Source organism: Mytilus galloprovincialis, chromosome 8, assembly GCF_965363235.1.
Source record: "Mytilus galloprovincialis chromosome 8, xbMytGall1.hap1.1, whole genome shotgun sequence".
Classification (NCBI taxonomy): domain Eukaryota; kingdom Metazoa; phylum Mollusca; class Bivalvia; order Mytilida; family Mytilidae; genus Mytilus; species Mytilus galloprovincialis.
The window spans coordinates 89,827,906-89,851,870 of NC_134845.1; the positions used below are offsets into that span (position 1 = coordinate 89,827,906).

General features: G+C 31.5%; 3 protein-coding genes across 4 annotated transcripts in view; all 3 read left to right on the forward strand.

The window, feature by feature from the left end:
- Positions 1-412, forward strand: part of LOC143042805 (pancreatic secretory granule membrane major glycoprotein GP2-like) — a 48,513-nt gene extending 48,101 nt beyond the window's left edge. The window contains exon 6 of one of the 2 annotated variants that reach the window (XM_076215270.1): positions 295-412. In XM_076215270.1, coding sequence (XP_076071385.1) covers positions 295-299 — 5 coding nt within the window. In that variant the 3' untranslated portion in view covers positions 300-412. The remainder of the gene's footprint in view (positions 1-294) is intronic. The other variant, XM_076215269.1, reaches the window with a different exon arrangement.
- Positions 1-18,607, forward strand: part of LOC143042808 (uncharacterized) — a 98,107-nt gene extending 79,500 nt beyond the window's left edge. The window contains exons 2-6 of the mRNA XM_076215273.1: positions 13,305-13,387; positions 13,953-14,122; positions 14,902-15,062; positions 16,648-16,814; positions 17,874-18,607. Of these exons, the coding sequence (XP_076071388.1) occupies positions 13,324-13,387; positions 13,953-14,122; positions 14,902-15,062; positions 16,648-16,814; positions 17,874-17,926 (615 nt within the window). The 5' untranslated portion in view covers positions 13,305-13,323 and the 3' untranslated portion in view covers positions 17,927-18,607. The remainder of the gene's footprint in view (positions 1-13,304; positions 13,388-13,952; positions 14,123-14,901; positions 15,063-16,647; positions 16,815-17,873) is intronic.
- LOC143042807 (uncharacterized) lies at positions 364-8,625 on the forward strand. The gene is made up of 7 exons (XM_076215272.1): positions 364-512; positions 1,325-1,416; positions 1,870-1,905; positions 3,068-3,237; positions 3,551-3,711; positions 6,790-6,956; positions 8,332-8,625. Exons 2-7 carry the CDS (start codon positions 1,350-1,352, stop codon positions 8,382-8,384), a joined length of 654 nt encoding a protein of 217 aa, XP_076071387.1. The 5' UTR covers positions 364-512; positions 1,325-1,349; the 3' UTR covers positions 8,385-8,625.
- Positions 18,608-23,965: the final 5,358 nt, after the last annotated feature.

Below are 23,965 nucleotides of genomic sequence, written 5' to 3' on the forward strand. Positions count from 1 at the left end.
TTTTTCTTAGTATAGTGTGTTAATTATACACTTTTGTAATATTGAGAAAAAAAAAACATAGACCGTAAAAATATAACAGAAAGAGAAAAATGAGAGCTGCAATGCATCTGAATGTGTGTAGCTAAATGTTTTCAATAGCAATATGTATTAAACTGAAAAATTGGGTTCACTGATTAAGATACAACAATTCGGAAAAATGTATTAACATATACATAGTAAATTTCAAAATGATATCATTTAAATCAAATATAGATATATTAATCGGTTAAGTATTCACTTAACATTTATCTTCAGTATAGGTATCATGTCCTGCGTCACATCTAGATTGTTTTCCCTAACAAGGAAGCCGCGGAAGGAGGCACGGTTTGTTAAGATAAAAACAAGTTAACATGCGTAGATGGAGAATGAAACTATACTAAAAAAAGCTGCTGACAGATGTATTGTCAGTCATAGTCCAGGCATTGAAACAAGTACCTTGTGTATAAGTGGTATTTATTGGTATCTCTTATAGGGTATGTAATGAATAATATTATACTAAAATAGTGTCTTTGCGTATAAAAAAATAAATGACTGAAAAAAAAAATGGCTCTTAAAATGGTCAATGATATTTATTAGAATCGATTTCGGTAAAAAAAAAAAGAATTAAACTAAACGCTAATTAAATAGTTTTAAGGTGGTACCCAACACTTTAACTAAAATTAATTTGGCTCGTTTAATTTTCCTAAAATTTTGTCAAAGTAAATCATTTAACAAAAAAATAAAAATTTCAAAAATTTGAACCAACCGTTTTGTCAGAAAAATTACACTGGTTATATAGCAGTTTGACAAACACCAATTTTTATCATTGAGAAGCTTGATATTCCTTTTACAACACAATGTAATTAAAACGTTTAGCCGACTTTACAGAGTTATCTCCATGTAGTGTTAGATAAAACCTTAATGTGTAAAAAATGAAAGAAAATTGAAATATATCAAGACGAAGAAAATTAAGTAAACCTTTTTATTTTGTTTGTAGACAACTATGGAATTAAATACAGTAAATAACGATATTTTTGGGATTTTGTACAAACAAGGACAAAAAATAATAAAAAAAAAATAATATAGAAACGGAGACAGCAAATTAAAAATAATAGTAACGATTTGATTTTATGTTTAAGACATTGAAGATAAAAAATTAGAAAGAAACAGTAACAATATTTATTTCGGTTTAAGACAAACGGAACAACAACAACAACATTAACACTAACGACTGTTTTTGGTTTAAGAAAAGCAGAGACAACAATTAAAAAAATAAATAGCAGTAAAGAGTTTTTGTTTATTGTAGATAAACGGAGACAACAATAAGTGAAATGACCAGACTGTTCCTAATCTTAGTTGTTGTGTGCGTAGTGGTGCAAACTGCCAGCTCAAACGAAAGTAATAACATGTAATAATCATGACAAAGAAACATATGTACGGTAAAATTCTCATTAACTTTCAATCCTTTTTGAATTTGATAACTATCAAAATAGTGAATGGAAATGGGGAATGTGTTAAAGAGACAACAACCCCACCATTGAGCAGACAACAATCGAAGGCCACCAAAATGTCTTCAATGCAGCGAGATACTCCCGTACATGGAGGCGTGCTTCAGTTTGGTCCCTATACACAAATGTATACTAGTTAAGAGATAATGTTCATCATACTAAACTCAAAATATACACAAGAAACAAGTTGCATGGTTAACATAAGGGGAAAAATGATCAGGACGGTTATTTTTTTTTAATTTAGAATAAATTAAGTGATTAATTATAAATCGGACTGTTTACTTTTAAAACAGTAATTGTATAAATTAACCTGTGTAATATAAATTATCTCTCCGTTCTTCAGGTGTAGGAAAGGGAAAACGCAAGAAAGCTAGACGAAGTAAGTATGTTTGTCTAATGCTTAGTTAGTTTCTGTGTGTGTTATATTTTATTGTTGTGTCGTTGTTCTCCTCTTATATTTAATGCGTTTCCCTCGGTTTTAGTTTGTAACCCGGATTTGTTTTTTTCTATCGATTTATGAGCTTCGAACAGTGGTATACTACTGTTGCCTTTATTGATATCTAATATCATGTTTCATTACTGACTGTGCAAAACCTTCATGGTTAATCAAGGTCGTCATGTGTTAACTAGTTTGTAGAGACTCAGAGAGTGCATATTGGAATGTTACATTATATACCCTTATCAAACCTGAATTACTCTTCTATTACTAAATACAACTGTCTGAGTGTATGATTGAGCTACTAGGTATTTGCCAGTTCCACATATATACTCAATACAATATGCATATTAATACCACGCTTTTGTATAAATGTATTTCATAAATTTTACATCGTCTTGGCGGATAATATTTTTATCTTAGAAATATTCTTACAATAAAGTGTTTACCATGTCTATCCACTGTTTGTGGTACCGGAATATCAGTTCACTTCCATATAAATTTCAACATACTGTAAACCAACTTATTTTTGCCAGCGATTTTTTTCATCATACTAAACTAAATATACACAAGAAACTAAAATTAAAAATCATACAAGACAAACAAAGGCCAGAGGCTCCTGACCTGAGACAGTCGCCAAAATGCGGCGGAGTTAAACGTGTTTTTTTTTTTTAGATCTTAACCCCCCCTAATACCTCTATCTAATTTAGAAAAAACAAACACACAACAATACGCATATTCAAACTCAGTTTAAAAGATGCCCGAGTCTGATGCCAAGTAGGTAACAAAGGAAATAAACAAAATGATAATGATACATAAATTAACAATGGACTATAAGAAGTTACTCACATGATTGAAAAATTATGAATTCATCATATAAATATCAACTATAATTACATGTATTTATTTGCTTCCTTTGTCATATTATTGCATGTTTATATTATCATTTTTTCGTATAATGAATCTAACAAATGCCTCATTTTATGTATTGAATTCCAGATTACACTATCAAAAAGCCACCCATAAAAAAACACACTTACAAAGAGTACTTTTCTTTTATAAATATTTAAAAAATGTATGACACAACTGTGATGAATGTTTACAGTTTGGTTTCCTGTATTCGTTGCGTTCGAAGGAAATGGTAAGTCTGTGTATGACGCATGGCGAAGTCAGTCAGAATGCAACCCTCTTCCCACGTCTTTTGCAACAGTCGGTTCTCAGCGTCATCTCAGAAATAGTGTTGTGGATGACTGGAATAATGCAAATATACGAATGGTATGTCGCAACTTATAATGGTTTATGTCAGAACTATAACAATTCGTTCCGAACTAAATTTGTTAAGACATCATTTTATTTTATTCATTATATCAATATATTAACATTCATACGTTCATTTTAAGTTCACAGCAAAACAAGAGAAATCAACACATTTCGTTTTCATGCATATTTTCAGAGAAATATCATTATATACTTTAGAGCCTGCCAACACTGGTTTTGAACCTGAAGGCCTCGTCTTGTTCAAAGACATATAAAAAATTAAGTGTGCATGTTTAATATATTAAAGAAATATGATTACTATAATTCACAGGTGAAGGTTGAATTTTTCAAAAACAACCAAGTTGTTGCATGGATGACTTTTAATGGTAGGAAAACAGATAAGATGAACTGGTTTAGCAAGTCAAACCTTGCGCAGAGTAGTTTTAATGATTTAGGATCAAGCAGTACATTTAACTACTTTTCGATTGCTGGGTAAATGTTTGCTAAATATATAATTATTTTGTTTTATTTAATGGAGGCACACATATTTGTCCAATTGCTTTCAGTGTTGAGTTCATCGTCAAGCATTCATAGCTCTTTTGTCTTTAGTTCAAATCAAGTAACAGTCATTCAATGTTAAAGCACTAGATTAGGTTGCATTGTACTGAAAAAAATCTTCATACTTTTAATTTCATATAAGGGCTTATCATCCTTTCTTTCGCCTATATCGGCTGACAAATGCGTTCCGTAATTCTTGTTTGACGACGACACAAAGTAAGAAGAGACATTATGAAGTGTAAAATTGTCTAAAAGAGGAAGAAAAAAAAAACCGAAAAGAACGATAAACAGTTTATCGGGTTTTCTATAAATATCGTAAATTATCAGCTGATTAACACATTGTGGACATAATAATAATAATAATATAATAGTAAAAATTTCTATAGCGCCCTATATAACAATAAAATCACTCTAAGGCGCTTTACATATATATATATATATACATGATAAAAATATATTAAGTTAACCACAAAACAAAATGAAATAAAAAATGTTATGTTCAAAAGAACTAAAAACGTATATATGAAAGATATATGAACATAAATGATTATATTGATAGAAAAATAATAGAATTAAAATCAATAATAAGTACAAAAAAAAACAAAAAAAAAAAATAATTAAAACATAGAAAGCGAAAATATATTAAAAATTTAGCAGAAAGATTATAATAAATAATTGAAATGGTCATGAAAACTTTTGCTAGAATAAAAATTGTACGAAGAAAACAAAAAAAAACAAAAATCACAGCACATTTTTAAATAAAAGGAATAAGAGTTAAGATAACAGCTTATTAAACGCAAGTCTGTAAAAATATGTCTTCAATCGTTTTTAAAAAACTGAACAGATATAGAGTGACGAATTTGTACAGGTAGATTGTTCCATAGGGAAGCGGCAGCACGATTAAATTGTCTTTCACCGTACGTTTTTGTTTGGACATGTGGCAGTTCGAGTCTAAGGCTGCCCTCTGATCGTAGTGCCCTAGTTGTTGTTTGGAGATGTAATAGTTCCTGTATATAGTCCGGGGCAGTTCCTTGCAGTGCCGTGTACGTATATACAAGGATTTTGAACTTTGGCCGGAATTCAACAGGGAGCCAGTGCAGTCCAGCGAGAATAGGTGTAATGTGTTCTCTTTTGATAGTTTTCGTAACAAGACGGGCTCCAGTGTTCTGAACTCTCTGTAACCTTTCAATTTGACACTTGTTAACGCCGAAGAGTAGACTATTTGCGTAGTCAAGTCTGGAAGTTACAAGGGAATTAACCAGAGTTTTACAAGCATCCGTAGAGATGAAATGTCGGATTCGTCCAATGTTGCACAGATGGTAATTACACGATTTTACGATAGACGCAACTTGTTTTTCCATGGTAAGACGGCTGTCAAAATAAACACCAAGATTACATACCGATGTGACACTATTGATGACATTTTCACCTACTTTAAGTTTTGTTTGCTCGTTCGATGTGCTCATTGGCCCACAAAGTTTCACATTGTACATGATGTCGGTAGAACATCCCATTATTTTTCCGTACTGGTTCCCTGGAACCTATGAAGTACAATACATTTACTTGAGATATGTGAAATATGCAATAATGTACCCTTCATTTTTTAAATTCATGCATTTTTATTTAATTTCAATCGTGAAAAAAAGTAAACAACAATGACAACACGACATTAGGTTTCATTTAATACACACTTTACCAACATATGCATACATGTGTATTTTGAAACTAACACGCATGCGTAGTAATTAGTTTGTTTTTTATATGATGTACTACTTTCTTGTATGTTCTTTATGACCTGGAAAAATTAGTTGTGGTACACAAAATACGGAAGCTATGATCAATTGTCCCGATTCCAATTTCAAAATGATAATCTTTCTTTACCTTAGCAGCAATACACTAACTACCCCTCGTATGGAATATACATTTGTCATCTCATACGATATTCTTTACCTTAGCAGCAATACACTAACTACCCCTCGTATGTAATAAACATTTGTCAACTCATACGATATTACCTTAGCAGCAATACACTAACTACCCCTCGTATGGAATATACATTTGTCAACTCTTACGATATTCAAGAGCTGGGAGCTGCTACTTTCAAAATTAATAAGCCAGGATTTTTACAAAGAACGTGTCGTCGTTTATCTCACAAATTCCTTGGAAATTACCACTACCTTATGAATGAATTGCTAGTGTCTGCTACTCAAATAATACAATATGGTATTTAGTTATAGATTCTAGGTGCTGCAGTTGTGTATATTTTTAATTTAATTTAGTTTTCCAGTTAACTGTATTCGTGCTATTATGTTTCTTTCCTATTGGTCGTAGGCATTTTGTCCGTGATGTATATATGTTTACACAGTTTTGACTGTTGTCACATTAACTTAGTATATTTGTTTTGCGCACACAATTTTGTCGATATAACAGATTTATAAACAACTTCCACAAAAGTGGTAGGTTTATCTAGTTATAAAACAGGATTATACCCACTATTGTCGTCGTAAAAATGGTAAAATGTCCGTACCAAGTCGGGGATATTATAGTTGTTTTTCTTTCCCTCCATCGGTTGATAACGTTCGATTGTGTCCGTTTATATGGACTTATCTGTTTGAATTTACCTTGGAGCTCGGTATTTTTGTTATAAGTTTTTATAATTACATGGAAAATGGATATCCTTATGTCATAGAATGGTTTCCAATACCGTGTGAATGAACGTCATTGTATATTTTGTTTTTACAATCCATCACATTGTAAGTTTCGAAAGTCAAACTGTGTGTAAGCGACGTATTTCAAGGAATTGTTTTCTGCCTAAAACCACATTATAAAATTGAATAGAATAAACTACACAATCAAACAAAGTTACAAAAAAATAAACATGTATTAGAAAAGGTCAAATTATAAATATCTTTTTGAAAAACATTGTCACGATACAGTATTACATTTGATTGTTGTCTTATATTAATTTATCAAGTCCGTTTAAATGTTTGTCCAACAAATCCATTTTTTCAGAGATAATCAACGAAAATTCTATGTAAATCAAAACTACGGAGGATGTGCTAGAGATCAAGGGTGGATGTATGTCCTTGATCAAAATATAGGCTGTCCATATGAACGCATTGGCTCGATTCCGATGTTTCTTTATACAAAGAACTTCACAGATAGAAACTGGACACGTAGTAAGTTCTAATTGAGTCATTTATAATCTTCACATTAAAACACTGTTTGAAAACATTGTTCACTTATTATAAGTTAATATTTATGATTGGGGATATACACTTTATTTGATGATCTCCAACCTTAAGGGTGTTTTTTTTATTCAAAAGATCATAGGTCTAGAAAAATAGACATATTTTTAGTGAAAATGCAATCTTTTTTTGAAGGAATAAGTCATATATCTAACCTTTACTAAATTGCACTCTCATTCAAATCATCATTCGGATTTTTAAAAGTTTGAACTGATATGGTATAGGAAATGTTATCGCTATTTTGTGCAATTTTTCCTTTCATCTTTTTTAGTGATAATTTTTCATATCATGTTACTCGCTTGCATTGAGATGGATAATTATCGCTAGACACTTAGCAGGCACGTGGCGTTGCTAACAAAATTGACATGAAATTGACAACGTCGTCATAGGTGAAATAGCGATAAACAGATAATCATTGGTCATCTCAACTCGATTGCCTTTCTCGTTTTCGCCGTCCCGGCTCAAGCGAGAGAATCAATCTCGTTGAGATGAACAACGATAATCTATAAATATTTAAAATAATCTTTATCTTACTGATATATGAACAGGGAGATATGGGGTCAATTAGGATATTGATTGATTGATACTTGGCTGCTCTACGTCCAGCAGGACCAAATAATAAGACAGGCTTACAAATAAACGCCTTTCTTTTTCATTTGTTTTTTTTTAAGAACTAATTAGAAATGTCTTAATTTACAATGTATTCGTTATATGATGTTTGCTATTAATGTTTTTTAATGAGTGTAAAAACTCATCAGAGATAAATGGTGTATACATATTTTACTCAAGACGCACGGTTCGTCTACACAGTAATCTGCTAGTGCAACAGAATGAATATAATTGGAATGCAAAGTCAAACGCATAGTTGAATTGTATTTAAACCAAAAACAACGAAAAGTGTTTCCAAATACAACAAAAGCAATCGATCCCTTAGGATTGAAAACCTTAGTACATTGCTATTATTCGAATTATGTTAAACTTTATAAACAGCTCATTTACAAAAAATGAACCTTCCAAAGATAAGTTGTCAACTCCAACATCCTGACTTCTGGCATGGCGATTTCATAACCGACAAAACTTCCACCATCAGTATCAACCAAGGGGTTATAAAAAAACTCACCAAAGCTATCGGCGTATACGTACACTTGCTTTTTTGTAGGCACATTCTATTTTTTTTTTAATTAATCTAAAATGGTCATATTATTGGATACTCGGGTAAAGAGATAAGCGAGATTTTAGAACAAATAAAAACATTTTTTAAAGATTCATGCTGCAGTTATTTTAATTTAATTTAATGTTTTTGTAGATATTGCAGAACCAGCGGATACGATGGTTATTTCTGTCCTAGCAGAATTATAGAGAATTGGTAAATAAGAACAACGTTTTGCTTTGAAAGAGTTTGGCAACTGATCTGACATCCAACATATATGGAACGTTATGCTTTTCTTCTATTAGATACCAGTAATTCAATTAGTTTTTATTGTAAACATATTTTTATTTACCGGTTAAAGTACAGATCTGGATTCTCTTAAGATAAATCTGATTTTACCTGAATTATGATAGTGTAATCAATTTTCCAATTAAAAACTTTCTATACACTGTGTGAGTTTAGTTTCAATGTATTTAAATGGAACATATGTGATCAAGCCCATGCAACTTCATTTTGTCTGGTTCCAAAAAATACAAAAAGCATGAAATCCGAGTGGATAATACAAAATCTTAACCAATGAAAAACAGAACAAATCATTGCCATTTGAACAAAAACGATAGCTCACATAAAAAAACCAGAAAATATAAAAAAATAGTGTTATAGATTTCATATTGGGTAAAATGTGAAATGAACTAAATATCAGGTTGTCTGCATACTGATATTATAAAAGATCAGCTGCAAGACAAACTGTTATCCTTATCGCGAGTGAGTGCAGCGAATGCTTTCAAAAAGTCTTCATATGTGCCTAGCTGCAATATTTACAATATCAATATGTAGTCAATCAGATTACTGAATTATTGATTCGTATTAGTAAATTTTGCATGATAAAATATGTGTTTTCATTGTTTCCACTGCAAACCGGACGATAACAGGACAAGTTTTGGTTAATCTTATTAACGCCTGTACATTCATTATAATGTCGATGGCATGTTCGGGTCAAATGTATGTAGGCCGGCTCAACATACTACACGCAACAAAGCTGTAATAGCCATTTTATTCATAGCTTAGTACATTGGACGATCGACCAAGCTTGATATCAGCCTGAGTTATTAAAATTCAATTCTATAATAATAAAGCTGTTCGGGTCAAATTTATTTAGGCCGGGTCAACGTACTACACTCCACAAAGCTGTAACAGCTATTTTATGCATAGCTTAGTTTTTGTGATACAGACATTGGACGATCGACCAAGCTTGATATCAGCCTGAGTTTTTAAAATTCAATTCAATAATAATAAAGCTATTCGGATCAACTTTATTTAGGCCGGGTCAAAGTCGTAATAACAGTTTTATTAATAATAATAATACATAATACACGAGCCTCAAGAAGGTTTATTGCTGTAATTTAAAGTTGAAAAGAAATATTATTTATTTGTTTATTTGAGAATTATATCAAAATGAAAAGAGGTGTTAGGACAACTACAAATCAAAGCCCAAATGATGTGTGTATTAGCATCAATAAGTCAACAGTGCGACTTGAACAATGATCAAATATAACATCATGTAAGATAAAATACAACTCGACATAAGCTTATATTATAGAAATCAAACGAAAACACTAACGGCATGTTTTATGACCAAACAATAAAACAGAATATAACAGACAGCTATTAACGAGAAACCCTGAATTACAGGCTCACGAATTGAAGACTGATGTAGAATGTAGCGAGGTAAAATATACTGCGAGAGCTCAGTCTTCCTTCTTATTTGAGACCATGGTGTTATAGCAAAACAATTGAATGTTAAGGGTTTTAACATTAACAGTCAGACAAAATACACGTAACTACTTCATGGTTACTCAGGTCACTGAGAGGCACTTATAATTATTGAATAAATCATGTCCTAACATGTTAAAGAATCAATCAGTACACAAACGAAATATTGAAAAGTATAACCATGTCTTTGATATTTGAAAACCATCATTGACCTAACGAATAGTCGATGGAAATTTGGAAATTTCGTATTATATTGCGGAGAAGAGCTATTGAATCAGTATATTCATCGTATTTCTTATAAAGAGATGACTTAGCTGTATTTGGCAAAACTGTAAGGAAATTGGTCCTCAATGCTCTTCAACTTCGTATTTTATTTGGCATTTTAAACATATTTTGATTTGAGTATGACTGATGAGTCTTTGTAGACGAAACGTGCGTGTGGCGTATATGTGAAATTTCAATCCTGGTATCTATCATGAGTTTATTCGAAAAGAAAAATATAAACCCAGTGATTTATATTTAAATTGACTAATGACATCTAGCTTTATTGCTAATTCCGGAGAACATTGTCAGCCCAGTAAATGTAGTGTGGTCAGTGTTTCGGTACCTTTCTTTTTTTGTACTTCATATACAAATATATACATGAATACTTAAGATGGGAAAAATAAGTAAAATGCAATTTTAGTGAATTGTTTTATCGAAATGTTAATTTTGTGGCCTTCTTGGAAGTGTGTTTTTTTTAAACACTTCGCAATTTTATATTTAAAAGTTTGCAAACAAATTAACAACAGCTATAGTAGTGGACAACTTTACATGAAATATGTGCATAACTGCACAAAAATTAGAAAGCGTAACCTTCGGAAAAACACCAAAAAAACACAACAACGATCTATTTTTTAAAAATCTACAACAGGAAAAGATGGAGATTGTGAATTACACGTAAAAACACAAATACAGTTTTGGCGTCGATATTTGAATTTTGACAAAAATATAAGTGGTATTATACCAAAAGAAAAGAAGTATTTTACGTCACAGTACTGTGACAAATGGAGAACGAAAACGCTCGAAGGCAGTGCTTTATTGTGGGACCAACAACTACTAATAACGGACTAATGAGGATAGAAGCTTACAAAAATACTATTTTTGTTTTATGAGATTTAATGTAATTTTATCGCACTGTATTTATAATTTATGAACAAGACGCAAATATTAATAATGAAACAGATGATGTCCGGCAATGGTAAAATTATTAAACGAAAATCAACCTTGAGATTAACCTTTGGAAAAATACCAAAACCACATCTACGATTTGTTTTTACAATATATTACAGGAAAATATATATATTGTGAATTACACTTTCAAACAAATACAGTTAAAGCGTCGTTGCCATACTGTTCTAGTGATAAAGTGATAAAGTGATAAAAAACGAATTAATAAAAAAGTATTACCCTGTCTTTGATATTTAAGATTTATCATTGACCTAACGAATAGCCAATGGAAATTTGGAAATTTGTATCAATTTTTGGAGAAGAGCTATTGAATTAACATATTCATCGTATTATGTATTCATACCACACTGTGTTCAATTGTACACAAGGTTTAACTAATCTCGTTTGGATTGTTTTACATTGTCTTATCGGGGCCTTTTATAGCTGATTATACGGTATGGGGTTTGCTCATTGGTCAAGGCCGTATGGTGACCTATAGTTGTTAATGTCTGTGTCATTTTGGTCTCTTGTGGACAGTTTTCTCATTGGCAATCATACCACATCTTCTTTTTTATATAATAATGTGAAAAATAGATAATTGCCACATTCATAAGAAAAACTATGATATAGAGATGACTAAAGTCTTATAAAAGGGAAAGTTATTCCTGCTTATTGTAGTATAAATGAACTCATCATAGATACCAGGATTGAAATTTTATATTAACGCCAGACGTACGTTTCGTTTACAAAATACTCATCAGTGACGCTCGAATTAAAAAATGTTAAAAAGGCCAAATAAAGTACGATGTTGAAGAGCATAGAGGAACAAAATTTCATAAATAAACTCAGTGATTTATATTCACATTGACAAATAATATCGTACTTCATTACTTATTCCGGAAAACATGGTAAGCCATGTAAATGTAGTGTAGTCAATGCTTTGGTACTTTTTTTTTATTAGTTCATTTACAAATTTATATGTATAAATGAATGCTTAAGATGGAAAAAAAGTAAATTGCAATTCTAGTAAATTGTTTTATCGAAATGTTGATTTTGTTTGTGTGACCTTCTTGCATTGTGATTTTTTTTAACAACTTCATATTTAGAAGTTAGCAAAAATATTAACAACAGCTACATGTATCTGGACAACTAAAAACACCAAAAACCACAACTGCGATCAATTTTTATTAATCTATTACCAGGAAAAGATGGATATTGTGAATTACACGAAAAATACAAATACAGTTTTGGCGTCGATAATTTGAATTTCGACAAAAATATAAGTGCTTTTAAACCAAAAGAAAAGAAGTATTTTACGTTACAGCACTGTGACAAATGGAAAATGAAAACACTTGAAGACAGTGCTTCATTGAGAGACCAAAAACTACTAACAACGGACTAATGAGGATGGAAACTTATAAAAATACTATTTTTGTTTAATGGGATTGAATGTAATTTTATCGCATTGTATTCATATTTTATGAAAAAGTCGCAAATGTTAAAAATGAAACATGAAATCCGACAATAGTAAAATTATTAAACTTAAAATCAAATCAACCTTGAGATTAATTACCGTTTGGAAAAACACCAAAACCACATCTACGATTTGTTTTTACAATGTATAACAGGAATATATATATATTGTGAATTACACGTTCAAACAAATACAGTTTAGTGTCGTTGTCATACTGTTCTAGTGATAAACTGGAAGTGTATTTAATGTAAGTGAACATTTTAACAATTTTTAAATGATAAATCAGATATAAATCTTTGAATGATTGCTGATTTCAACAAAAAAGCCTATTAACAAATCATATATGGAATACAAACGGTGACTTATTAATTTTATGGACGTTAAATACGGTGGAAAATAGTGTCATTTTGATTGATAACTTAATATAACTGATAATATAAGAGAAAACCCAAACAGATCACAATTTTTTTCTTTTAAATAAAATAAAAAGAGAAATATCGGCAAAAAGCTCTACTGAGCGTATGTTTGTAATTTTTCATGTAAACCATCCTAAAATAAAATGTTCTATTCTATTTTATTCTAAAAACAATATTTTAACTTTTCGTTTATTGATAAGGTAATTTATTTTGTATGCATCATGTATCTATTTTGATAATATTCTTTTATGATCTAGTATAAAACTGAACGCTGAAATGACCATGTGTATCTTAGCTCTGATTTTGCTTGTTGTTAAAGAAAGTGTCAGCACAACAGAAGGTAAGAACTATATACATGTTAGTGCTAGTCGTTTTATGCAGTATTTAAATGCGCCCGTAGAAAATTCAACAAAATATGCCTATTCGGTATAGAATCAAATGAATAAGTTGATTAAATTATAGAATGAAAATTTGTCCTCTTTAAAGTTAAAGTCATAGGAACCCAACAGAGATTTTCAACTTATCTTTCTGAATTGTGGGTCTGTCATTCTCTTCAACTTCTTATGTTTTCCCCGACTCACTAATCAGTTCTTTGAGGACAAACTCAGCATCTGGCGAGAATTTTTTTACGCTTGGAATCTATACTTGAAAAAGGTAAAAAAAAAAAACCAAACAAACGAACTCCGAGAAAAATTGAAAACGGAAAGTCCGTAAACAAATTGCAAAATCAAATGCTCAAACACATCAAACGAATGGATAACAACTATTATGTTCATGAATTGTTATATGTATTTTCTTATGTAGAAAATTTTGAATTAAACGTAGTTTGAAAGCTATCTTAACAATTTATATCATATGACATTTTATCTTGCATTAAATGTGAAATAAAAACTTTTACATTTTAGTTTGGTTTCCTGTGTTTACAGCATTTTCCGGAAATGGAAAATCTGTCGTTGACGCATGGAACAACCAGGCATTGTGTAACGATCTACCAACATCGTTCGTTACTCAGGGCACGAGCCGCCATCTTAGAAATAAAGTTATCGATAATTGGAATACTGCAAATATAAAGACGGTAACTTGTATTTTATAACTGATATAACTATAGTAATAAAGAAAGTAGATCCAGCTCTATATATATCTATAACAAATAGCGAACACCAAAGGCACCAATTGTATAAAAACGAAGCCCAAGGTTTGAACATGGTGTTTGACATTGTTTCTTTTTTCTTGGAAAGATAAGTTTATAGAAAAGTAGGTTAACTAAATTATCTTTTATACAAACAATAACTAACAACATTTTACTATGATGTACTATTTATTTCCCTTCATAATTTTCTTTATAGAGGGTTGCTGCTCACAAGGAAGCTATTAAACCAAGAGTTCCAAATGGTGAAGTTGAAATCATCCCTTAATAAATTTTATGGACGCCATCACGAGTTGGTTGACCATTATGGAATTACCGTTTCACAAATGAAATCGGATATGTTCCTTACGTCGTAATTACAATCCCCTTTCCTTTCAAGAATGTGACCAACCGAATTAGACTATTTACCGGATTTTTTATGACATAAGCAACACGACTGGTGCCACATGTTGAACAAGATCTGCTCACCCTTCCGGAGCACCTGAGATCACCTTCAGTTTTTGGTGGGGTTTGTGTTGCTTATTCTTTAGTTTTCTATGTCATGTATGTTGTGTCATGTGTTGTATTGTTTGTCTGTTTGTCTTCTTTCATTTATAGTCAGGCGTTGTCAGTTTATTTTCGATTTATGAGTTTGATTGTCCCTTTGGTAACTTTCGTCCCTCTTTTAATATAAGATTTTAATCATTTTTTTATTTTTATGTTCGCAGGTGAAAATTGAATTTTTCAAGAATAATCATGTTGTTGCATGGATGACCTTTAATGGCAGAAATACAGATAGGATGAACTGGTTCAGTAAAGCAAATCTAGCAGACAGTAGTTTTAATGATTTGGAATCATGCAGTACATTTAACTTCTTTTCAATAACTGGGTAAATAGTTTACCTATAGTTTATTATAATGACTAAAACTTATTTTGTATACAGTAAACATGGTAAAGAAATAGGAGTAAATTGATAATAAATATTCTGGATACAATTAGGAACAATACATGACCATGTTGAAGGTATCAAAAACATGGACTTGTTGATTCAGAGTCGTTTTAAAGAGAACATATTAAAACGGCTATTATTATAATAATGATCAAGATAGTTTTAATGATTGCATGATTATAGGCATTAAAAAAGCCAAATTAATATATGCATTATAAATTTATAAGTGCAATCAGCCTAGTTATTAGGTCAATAGCTATATTGTTTGTTAAAGATAGTATTATTTCCAATTGTTAAGTGAAATGTTAAAAAACAGCACATAAGAACGTTACTGTCGGTTATATAACTAATTACAGGTTGCATTTCTGTAAATATTGACAATGCAATTTCCCATAGGAACTCCTTTTACGGCTAAAACTGTACCACTTTTACTATGAAGTTTTGAAAAAATCTTATCCTAGAATTGAAAGTTCATATGCACCACAATTTTCTTCAAAGGTCAAAATATAGGGATGTGCGGCATATTTCCAACGTTTATATGCCCTGAACTTCGCAGAGTTTAAACTTACACTAATTTTCTTAACTACCCCTACCTCGAATGAAAGGTTACCACAGATTTCAATGTAAACAATATGCACGTGTTTATTTACTGGTAACATTCCCAAGTTCTGTCTCTGCGATATGGAAAACAGAGAGCATAACTGGGAACCAGTATGTAAACAAAATGAATTTTCTATGAATATTCAATTACTCCCCAAAAGAGGCGTGTTTTGAGAAACAGCTGTATTTACAAAGTGCAACCTACAATTATTTTCTCTTGCTGTGTATTTATCTCTAAATATTAAAACTTTATCAATAACAGTATATCATCGTTCTATAAAAAAGAATTTTTAATATATTGCATGAGATACAATTAAGTAATATAATATTATACTATACATCATACCATATCATATCATATACTATACTATATAATATTTTACATCGTATATAATTTAATTATCTCACATGGTATTATTGCATTACTTATTAGTATTGATAACGAAATCAACAATTGATTTGGACGAGGCTATGTCACATGACGTTGACCACATTACGTGCGGTTAATCTTTAAATAACGTTTTGAATACTATTAGAGATTGTAAAGTAATTTCGTTTTCAAAATTAATTTAGGTCTAATAGAAAAAAAGGAATCATACTGAATAGATTATGTTTAGTTCTGATTATCATTCTTAATGTCGTGTTTAGTTACAAAAACAAAAACAAGCGGATAAGATAAAGAATAATGTTCAGGAAGGGAAACAGTATAGGAAGTGGAATAAAACATTCATTTTCCATTGGCTTATTGAGATATGAAGATGTTTTCACCCTCGAAAAGATATAGTTCCATCGGGCGATGCTCTCATGAAATACGAATGTTCTTGGGTGAACACATCTTCATATCTCCCCAGGCACTGAAAATAATTGTATATTATCATATACAGGTAAACAATGTGATCATGTTGATATCTGATTATTTCTTCAGAAGTTTAGGGCGCAAGTTTTTTGTAAATAAAAGTTATCATGGATGTCCAGGAGATTATGGATGGTTTGCTGTTATTGATCAAACTCCGTATTGTCCATGGGAAAAGCATGGAGCCATGCCACTTTTCTTTTACACCAAAAACTTCACACCTAGAAACTGGACCAATGGTAAGCTTGCATTTATGGTTCGAACTATTAAGTTTGTTGAGCCTTTAATTTCAAAAAAATCAAATCACATATAACCTATATGTTCCTTTATATCTACGATTTCTCGAACCTGAACGTCATATCGTTCTCTAAATGTAAAAAAAAAAACCAAAACAACCAGTGAAAATTCTCTAATGTGGTAGGTCAAAAGTACAATCTATAATATTTAAACAACTATTAACAACTTTATTTACTAACGAGGATCTTTTTGACGGCCTAGATTTATTTCTTTTGTCTTGAAAATTCCACCAATGCTAAAATAATATAAAAAATGATAAGCCGACAATATGGTATGGGGTTTTCTAATTGTTAAAGCCCGTACAATTGCTTTTGATTGCTTCTTTATTTGAACTTTTGGGAATGGTTGTCGTATTGCCAATCATACCCCATCTCCTTATTTTCATATTCTTAACTCTACAAAATACCCAAATTCTATAAGGATCCTTAAAATAAATGGCATATAACTGTGTCGTTTAAATACACAACGAATGTAAAATTCCCTTGTCTACCTTTCAAGTATCTAACGCTGTGAGTCAGATGTCAATGATAAATCTTTCAGAATATCATAAAAAATACAATGTGAATCATTGTTTTTTCGCAAAACTAATTAATAATAAAAGTTTCAGTTTCAATATTTATATAAGTTGAAACCTTATTTTATTTAGTACATTGTTATTGAAGATGCATCAACTGTTTAAACAAAAAACGTAGACTTGAATAAATTTTGAAAGAGAACACTCTAATTCAAACAGAAAAACTCCTCGTACAAGTCATATTAGATTTTCTCCCCCAAAAAGCTGGTATTGTCCTTAAACAACATCTACCACTCAAAAGATTCTACCATTTTAATGTTTAATTGAGGCATGGCAGTAATATATTTTCTTTCTTTTAAAAAAAATAACATAGACATGTGTTTTTCCTAAACAATTTGTGTAGGTCATATGCAAATTGGAACCTGGTTCCGTAACCTTATAAATAGGCATACCATTCAGAAAAATAACTTTTTTTCTTTTTTTGTAGATATAGCTGCTCCAGCAGACACCATTATGGTATCTGTCCTCTGTATTGTATAAGCTGCAAAAGAGAAAAAAAAAGCATCGAGCAAATCTATAGACCAATATATAAGGATTTTCTTATCCCAGGAATAGATTACCTTAGCCGTATTTGGCCAAATTTTTGGAAGTTTGGATCCTCAATGCTCTTCAGCTTCATACTTGTTTGGCTTTATAAATATTTTGACATGCGCGTCATTGATAGTATTATGTAGACGAAACGCGCGACTAGCGTACTAATTTATAATCCCGGTACCTTTGATAACTATCTACACCACTGGGTCGATGCCACTGCTGTTGGACGTTTCTTCCCGAATTATATCTCCAGCCCAGTAGTCATCACTTCGGTGTTGACATGAATATCTATAATGTGGTCATTTTTATAAATTTCTTGTTTACAAAACTTTGAATTTTTCGAAAAACTAAGAATTTTCTTATCCCAGTAATAGATTACCTTAGCCGTATTTGGCACAACTTTTGGAATTTTGGATCCTCAATGCTTTTCAACTTCGTACTTCGTTTGGCTTTATAAATATTTTGATATGAGCGTCATTGATGAGTCTTATGTAGACGAATTACGCATCTGGCGTACTAAATTATAACCCTGGTACCTTTGATAACTATATATAGCAATATTTCAATTGTAACTTGATATCTATGCAATCATAAAGGCAACAGTAGTATACTGCTGTTTAATAGACATTAATCTTCAGACTGAAATGAATCCGAGTCACAAACCAAAACCGAGGAAAAGACATCAACGATAACATTGTAAATTAAGCAGCACAACAAAACCACATAAACACCGAAATGCTACCTAAAACAAACGCCAACATACACAGAAACGAACTATTTTATAACAACTTCCATATTTTTGACTCTGTACAGGATATTTTAAAAATTTAAAAAATATTTTAAGAAAACAACGGTGGGTTGAAACTGGTTTTATGACTAGCTAAACCTCCCGATTATATGGCATATATGTGTGAAATTATCGCTAAAATGACAATATTACGTGCCAAGAATACAGCACATAAACTTGATATTAAGAATCATAGTTTAAATGTCTTCGCAAACCAGAAGTTTGCATACTAGTATGTATGCACGTGCCAAACAAAGAGTTCCGAGTGCTGAAGGTGAAAGCATTCCTTTTTAGATTTTACAGACGCCATCACGAGTTTTTTTTTACTATTATGAAAAACCTGTTTCTCAGATGATAGCTGATAAATTCCTTATATCGTAACTACAATCCCGCCCCCTTTCCCGAATTTGACTTACCAAATATGACTAATTAAAGGATGTGTACAGCAACGCGATGGGTGCTATATATGGAGCAAAATATATCTGCACATGAGATAAGCCAAGTTTTTGGTTATTTAGTGTTGCTCATTATTGACCATGTTAATGTTTGTAAATGTTTATTTGTTAGTCTGTTTGTCTTTTTAAGTCATGGCGTTTCAGGTTATTTTCGACTTATGGGTTTGAATTTTTCCTTGGTATCTTATGTCTTTCTTTAAGTAAGGTTGTTACTGAAATTTGTATACTCTCATTTTATTGAATAGCGAAATGTAATTCAAGGTCACAATACTAGGTTGATTTTCTTAGAAATCAGTCGAAAACATGGAGTTGGTGTTTTAAATTGACAAAGGACGTTCTTAGAATGGATAAATTGTTTAAAAAAAATCCAGTTTGAAACTCAATTATGAATTAAAGTCACATCTTGGTGACAATTCTATAAACAACAATAACTGATAAATTAATTGTAGATATTAATAACTTAATTGATTTCTTTATATTTGCGTGTTATTCTTGAATGGGATAATTAACCGCCATTAACATTATAGTTGTACAGTCGAATATAAATGGACAACACTATCGAAAGAAGAAGACAAAAAGAATATAAACAATCCCAAAATATACTACATACAAATGTAGAACACTTTAAAGGATTTATTCTGGTACAAGGCACCCTTCACTCTGTCGTGCAACTTTAATATTAGACATTTTAAAATGTGTGTATGCTCAAAATGTAAAACAATTTGGCAAACAGAAGGTTTTCAGTCAAACAGTGTAAGTGTTTTGTATTTGATTGATAAATATCATATCATCTTCACCTCTGAATGTCATCATTGTCGAAGTCATCTAACATGTCTAATGGAATAGTCATGGTAAACAAATTAAATAAAATCATTCTTCGTGTCACTTTTTCGCATTACGCTACATACAGTCTGATCGATACGAGAAATATCTCTTCATACAAAAAAAAATTAAAACAGGCTATAACCATGCGAGAAGTCAATTACCAATGGAAAACCATGTTATCGCGAAGAAAACACCTTGTGAGATATGTTATTTTTAATTTTAGTATCTTGTGTATAATTCGGAGTTAATTATGAAGTCCATTATCACTGAACTAGTGTACATATTTGTTTAGGGGACAGCTGAAGAACAACTGCGAGTGCGGGAGTTTCTCGCTGCATTGAAGACCCATTGGTTGCCGCCGGCTGTTGTCTGCTCTATGGTCGGGTTGTTGTCTTTATGACAAATTCCCCATTTCCATTCTCAATTTTAGAATCATATGATGTGGTTCTAAGCCTCTAAGAACAAGCGAAAAGAAAATTAAAACTGAGATCAATAGTTATAAACACACGGGACAGGGTTTCTATGAACATGTGAATGATGAATTGAGATCCTATATCCTTGTTTAAGGCGAAGTGTACGTAATTAAACTACTCAACAGATTTTTTTTTTAAATTTCACATATGAATTTTGATTGTAAAATTACACCAGAAAATAAAATAAAAAAGGGGTAACCGTTTTCATTTTTGAGATACGTGCCGTTGACATTAACAGGATGATACACCAAAAATACAAAGGATAAATTGGAAAAACATCAAAATTAGTAGATATTTTTACATTATCAAGAATTTCTGTTATGTTGGTCAACAGTTGTTTTTTTTACAATTGATATACGATTCAAAAGTGAAAGACGAATCCATGCTAGTTTTTAAGCTACTCACTGTTGAAGGTTTTTTTTTACTGGTACATTACATATATCCGGCGACGTCATTGATGTCTACAGAAACATCGCCACAACTTCTACATCGGTACTCTATTATATCGTACAATGTCGTAGCAAAGTCGTTCGTGTGTATTACCCATCTTCCTACTTATTACAAATGATCAATGGTTATAAATTGATATTAAGGAAATAAACTGACTAATCTTATTTCTAATGCCAAAAAAATGCAAGTTGGCAATTAAATTTAGCACAAGTGAAAGAATATTACCGTAGTATTTAACGTCATCTTTTTCTATATAAGAATAAAAAAGAAGATGTGGTGTGATAGCCGATAAGACAACTCTCAACAATAGACCAAAATGACACAGGCATTTACAACTATAGATCACCCTACGGTCTTCAACAATGAGCAAAGCTCATACCGCATAGTTAGCTATAAAAGGTCCAGAAATGACAATTTAAAACTATTCAAACAAGAGCGGTTTCCGCACATGTTTTAAGGCTTGGATTGTTAACTTTTTTATGAATCAAATATCGAGTTTGAATTTGTCCCGGTAAGCACAGTGTTGTCAGAATGAATTGATCGGTTAAAATATTAGGGTCGGGTATACACCTCTTTTTCCATCTTACTTCTGCACATTCCAAACTAAAAGACAAATTGAAAGAGTTGGTATTGCTTTGCTTCGTAAAAAAGAATGGCCAACGTAGATACAAGTATCTTGTCTTAGGGTGGGATAAATCCTACTTTGTAAAGGATCACTCTGATTCGAACAAAAAATTCTCTGAAACTGATATTATCAATATGCTTGATTTCTTGATTGACAACATATTTGTTACGTTCGGAGGACGTGTTTTTCAACAGACTGTCGGCATTCCAATGGGAACAAACTGTGCCCCTCTACTTGCCGACTTGTTTCTTTATTATTATGAGGCTGACTTCATGCAGGAACTTCTTAGGAAGAAAGATAAGAAGTTAGCACTATCCTTTAACTCTACTTTCTTATACATCCTTTCAAATGTTCGGCCTTTAGCGTTCATTATCGAGATAAATCCAGAAAAACCTTACGGGTGCATAACATTTAAAACGTGTCAATTTTATTTAATCTTCTGAATTTTTTAATAATGTAAAAATTTGAAGGACTGGCAAATACATTTTAAGATGATAGAAGCGATCAGAGTATTTTGTGTAACTTCCCTTCGCAGATATATCATACATATTCAAGATGAAAACATACATTTTTATAAAACTTTTGAGATCGACGTACCTAGTGCAACTACGACAGGAACATTCCAAGGTTTATTCCATAGCATTGTGTTTAGGGAAATGCTATAGAAATGTGTATTAAAGTGTAATGCTTTAAATTTACTGTTGTAAAATTAATGATATAAGAATGTACCAATGTTACCTGATAAAATTTTATAAGAATGTACTCCGTGTAATGCACGAAGACTTTTTATAATGTATTGCTACACAGGTTTACCTAGCGTAGTTCCATACAAATATAGCCTCTGCGTAATGCAAATGCATTACTTTCTTATTTCTATAATATAAAACAAATAAGATGTGGTATGACTGCAAATGATCCAACTACCCGCAACTGGTCAAATGAAGTCGATGTAGGCAATCACTAGAAAAAACTATACTGTTTTCAATAATTGAACAAATAAGAACTGAATGTGTAGGCTATAAAAAGACTAAAAGGTTATCATACGAGAAAATCAACGGCCGTATTTTTAACAAAAATATTTAGAGAAAACAATTACCATGTTATCAGGTGACAGACATGAACGTAAGTGAATGAGAACCAGTAAACCACAGGCAGCTCACTTGAAATAACTTAGGCATTTACAAGACAACAAATATAACATGTGGAACGTGTAATACAATCTATACAAAAACACATAACAAAGTTACTAAGGATGTGACGTTACATATGGAACACCAACGTATAGCGTTACGTTACGCGCGGTTAAAGTCATTACATTTCTCCATTTCTTCAAAAGTTCTGATCTTCATTTCAAAGAAAGTGGTATTAAATAAACGGTTTAAATTTTACAGTCCATATTTCACTTATATATCTATTTTTGATAATTACAGTCCATATTTAAAATCAGACCACAAAGCCTCTAAATCTAGCAGGTGCTCTCTTGGTTCGGTTCGGCATCTCTCTTCTTCCTGGTGTACCCATGTGTTTGTCTCTATTCGGTTTAGTGTGCATCAAAATTCTTTTTCGCCATTTACCATTTGAGTTTGGAATGTCAATGTTATTAGCGAGTTTGAAGTGCGAAGAGTTACAAAACACCTTCATCCGTCTGACTTTCGCTGAGCTCCAATGCTTGATCCGGATATTTTGTATATGAAATACGGGTCAAGTTCATATGCAGTTGAGCATTTATTCCGTTTCTCTTGCTTGAATAAGACACGGTCACTGATTTTAAAAGAATGTTTTCTGTACCTCCTTTTCTGTGAATGCTTATTTGAAACATTTTGTTTGTTTTCTTTGTCTCCTAGTGCTCTTGTGTTCTTGTCTCTTTGTGTGATCTTCTTGATTATGTTTTCGGTTTTATTGCTTTTCCTTATGTGGTTTGATTTAGTCCTTGCTGCTTTGTTTCTTATCTCTGGTATTTTATGTTCGAATTTTGCATTTCCATCCCGAATTCCTAATCCATTTGGCTCTTTTAATGTTCCATCTTCTTGTATTTGTAACATGCCTAATTCAATAAGTGTTTTCTTTCCAATGAGTGGTGGTGAATTAGGTTTTCCTTTAATCACAATTACTTTTGTTTTTATTCCTCTAGTTGCATTTCTCACTGTTGTAATGAAGTCTCCTTTTACTTTTAAACTGCTTTGCAAAGTACTCAATTTCTTTATGGTTTCTAATAATTCAGCTCCCTCTCTAGTTCTGTTTTTGTCTGCTCTGTACTGATACTCATCCATTACGTTGACGTCGGCTCCACTATCTGGTTCTATTTTCACTTCTACATCATTCATCATAACTAGTACTGTTCTTGCTTCGTTTCCAAATTTATGTACATTT

Excerpts from the sequence above, each read along its gene's own strand:
- LOC143042807 (XM_076215272.1), top strand. The coding sequence starts at position 1,350 with ATGACCAGACTGTTCCTAATCTTAGTTGTTGTGTGCGTAGTGGTGCAA. Across the intron at positions 1,417-1,869 it reads AACTGCCAGCTCAAACGAAA|GTGTAGGAAAGGGAAAACGC; the intron begins GTAATAACATGT and ends TCCGTTCTTCAG. Across the intron at positions 3,712-6,789 it reads AACTACTTTTCGATTGCTGG|AGATAATCAACGAAAATTCT; the intron begins GTAAATGTTTGC and ends CCATTTTTTCAG.